The sequence below is a fragment of the Aptenodytes forsteri genome, unplaced genomic scaffold (assembly GCF_000699145.1).
Source record: "Aptenodytes forsteri isolate BGI_AS27 unplaced genomic scaffold, ASM69914v1 Scaffold66, whole genome shotgun sequence".
In the NCBI taxonomy this organism is placed as follows: domain Eukaryota; kingdom Metazoa; phylum Chordata; class Aves; order Sphenisciformes; family Spheniscidae; genus Aptenodytes; species Aptenodytes forsteri.
Genome location: NW_008795131.1, coordinates 466365 through 468123, shown reverse-complemented (window position 1 = coordinate 468123; position 1759 = coordinate 466365). Strand labels below are relative to the sequence as shown.

The 1759-nt window shown below is 70.6% G+C and overlaps 1 protein-coding gene across 1 annotated transcript in view; it reads right to left on the bottom strand.

Moving 5' to 3' along the window:
* Window positions 1-1759, bottom strand: part of TRAF4 (TNF receptor associated factor 4) — a 5945-nt gene that overhangs the window by 2130 nt on the left and 2056 nt on the right. The window contains exons 2-3 of the mRNA XM_009278310.1: window positions 517-568; window positions 84-188 (exon numbers count right to left, since the gene is read on the bottom strand). Of these exons, the coding sequence (XP_009276585.1) occupies window positions 84-188; window positions 517-568 (157 nt within the window). The remainder of the gene's footprint in view (window positions 1-83; window positions 189-516; window positions 569-1759) is intronic.

The window sequence follows — 1759 nt, the reverse complement described above, 5'->3', positions numbered from 1 at the left end:
AGATGGGCCTGGGGGGGGGACAGAGACAGTGAGGGGGGGGCCGTGGGGTGCAGCCTTGGCCCCCCCGTCCTGCTGGACCCTACCTGGAGGTGCTTGATGAGCCCGCTCCAGCGGCAGCCCTCCTCGCTGTGGATGCAGCGGATGGCCAGGCTCAGCACCTGCGCCTCCAGCTCCGGGTCGGGGTAGATCTGGGGAGGCAGCACCGGCACATCAGCATCCCGCACCGGGCTGCGGGGGCACACGGACCCCCCCCAGCCTGGCTGGGAGCCGCAGGCATGCTGCCCGGGGCCGGATCCCCCCCGCCAGCACACGAACAAGCGCCCTTTGTCAAGAGTGGGTTTCCGTTCCCTGGCCCCGCGGCACAAAGGGCTCTTGCTTCCGCACGGGCGGCTGTGCCAGGCTGGCGCGGCTGTGCCAGGCGAGTGTGCGGAGCCCGGGGCTGGCCCCTTGGTGGGGGGCACAGGTGACGGGGACGTTCCCTCGGAGCGGGGTACCCCAGCCACATGCTGGGCTCACCTTGGCATAGTCCAGGGGCAGCTGGTCCTCCGGACACTTGAAGACGCCTTCGCTGCAAGACACAGAGCAGGGTCAGGATCACCCGGGGCTGGGGAACAGTGTGTCACTGGTGACACAGCCACGATGTCCCATGGGGTCCCCGCCATCCCACCCCAGGACGTCGGCGCTGCCCCTCTGCTGCTGAGTGCTCACCCCGCACCAAATCCAGCTGCGGCCCTCGGGGAGCCATGGCCCTCGGGGAGTGCGGTGGGCGGTGGGGGGGCAACAGCTAGATGTGCAGCCCAGACGCATGGCCCCAGGTCTCCCGCTTCGCAGGAAACAGCCCCACAAACCACCGCGGTGAAGCAGGACGGGGGGTAACAGGCAGCCGCCCCGGAGGGGTCCCCCTCCCACTGGGCCCCCAGGACAGGGTGCTCCCCCCCCGAGAGCCGTCCCCGAGGTGGGAATGGCCCTGCTCAGCCCTGAGCTGCGGAGGGGCAGCGTGGGGTGGAGGGACGGGGCTGGAGCCGAACAGGCAGCGTGGCCCATGACACGGCTGGCCAGGAGCCACCATCACCCCTGGCCCTCACAACACCGTGCCCGGGGACAGACGAGGGTGGCACCCCACACGCCACCCCTGATGGACATTGGGGTGGGAGGCCATGGGTGCTGCCCACAGGGACACACAGCAGGGACACGCAGCGACCCCAGGGCTCTGGTGTCCCTGAGGTGGCTCTGGACGAGGCCACGAGGTTGCCCTGCCCGCACACAGCCCCTGCACGTCTAATCACCGCGCGCCCTTGGCAGGCACCGGCGCGGCCTCGACCGGGGCTGCCAAGTGGATGCGAAACAGCGTGACGGAGCCAGCAGTGCTGCCTGGCACACGCTGGCCTGGGATGCCCGGGCACGGCGCAGTGATGTCCCCTGCAGCCACCACCCCTGTGCTGGGGGGCCAAGCGACACCCAGGAAAACCAGCCCCGTGCTGGTTTGTGGGGTGTGACCCCCGCGGGGCACAGCCGCATCCAGCCCTGCCACGTGCCCGGTCTGTTTGCAGTGGGTGTTTCTGCAGGAGTCACCAGGTACCTGCCAAGATAAGCTGCTCCCGGCCGGGGCCGGGCACCCAGCCCTTTCCGGGGAGCCCACAGCTGGCATCGCCCCACAGCTGGCATCGCCCCACCGCTGGCATTGCCCTGCCAGCTTTCCGGGGGCAGCCGGCCCTGCCTGCATCCCGTGCGTGGTGTCGGGGTGCCGGGGCTGGCGGGG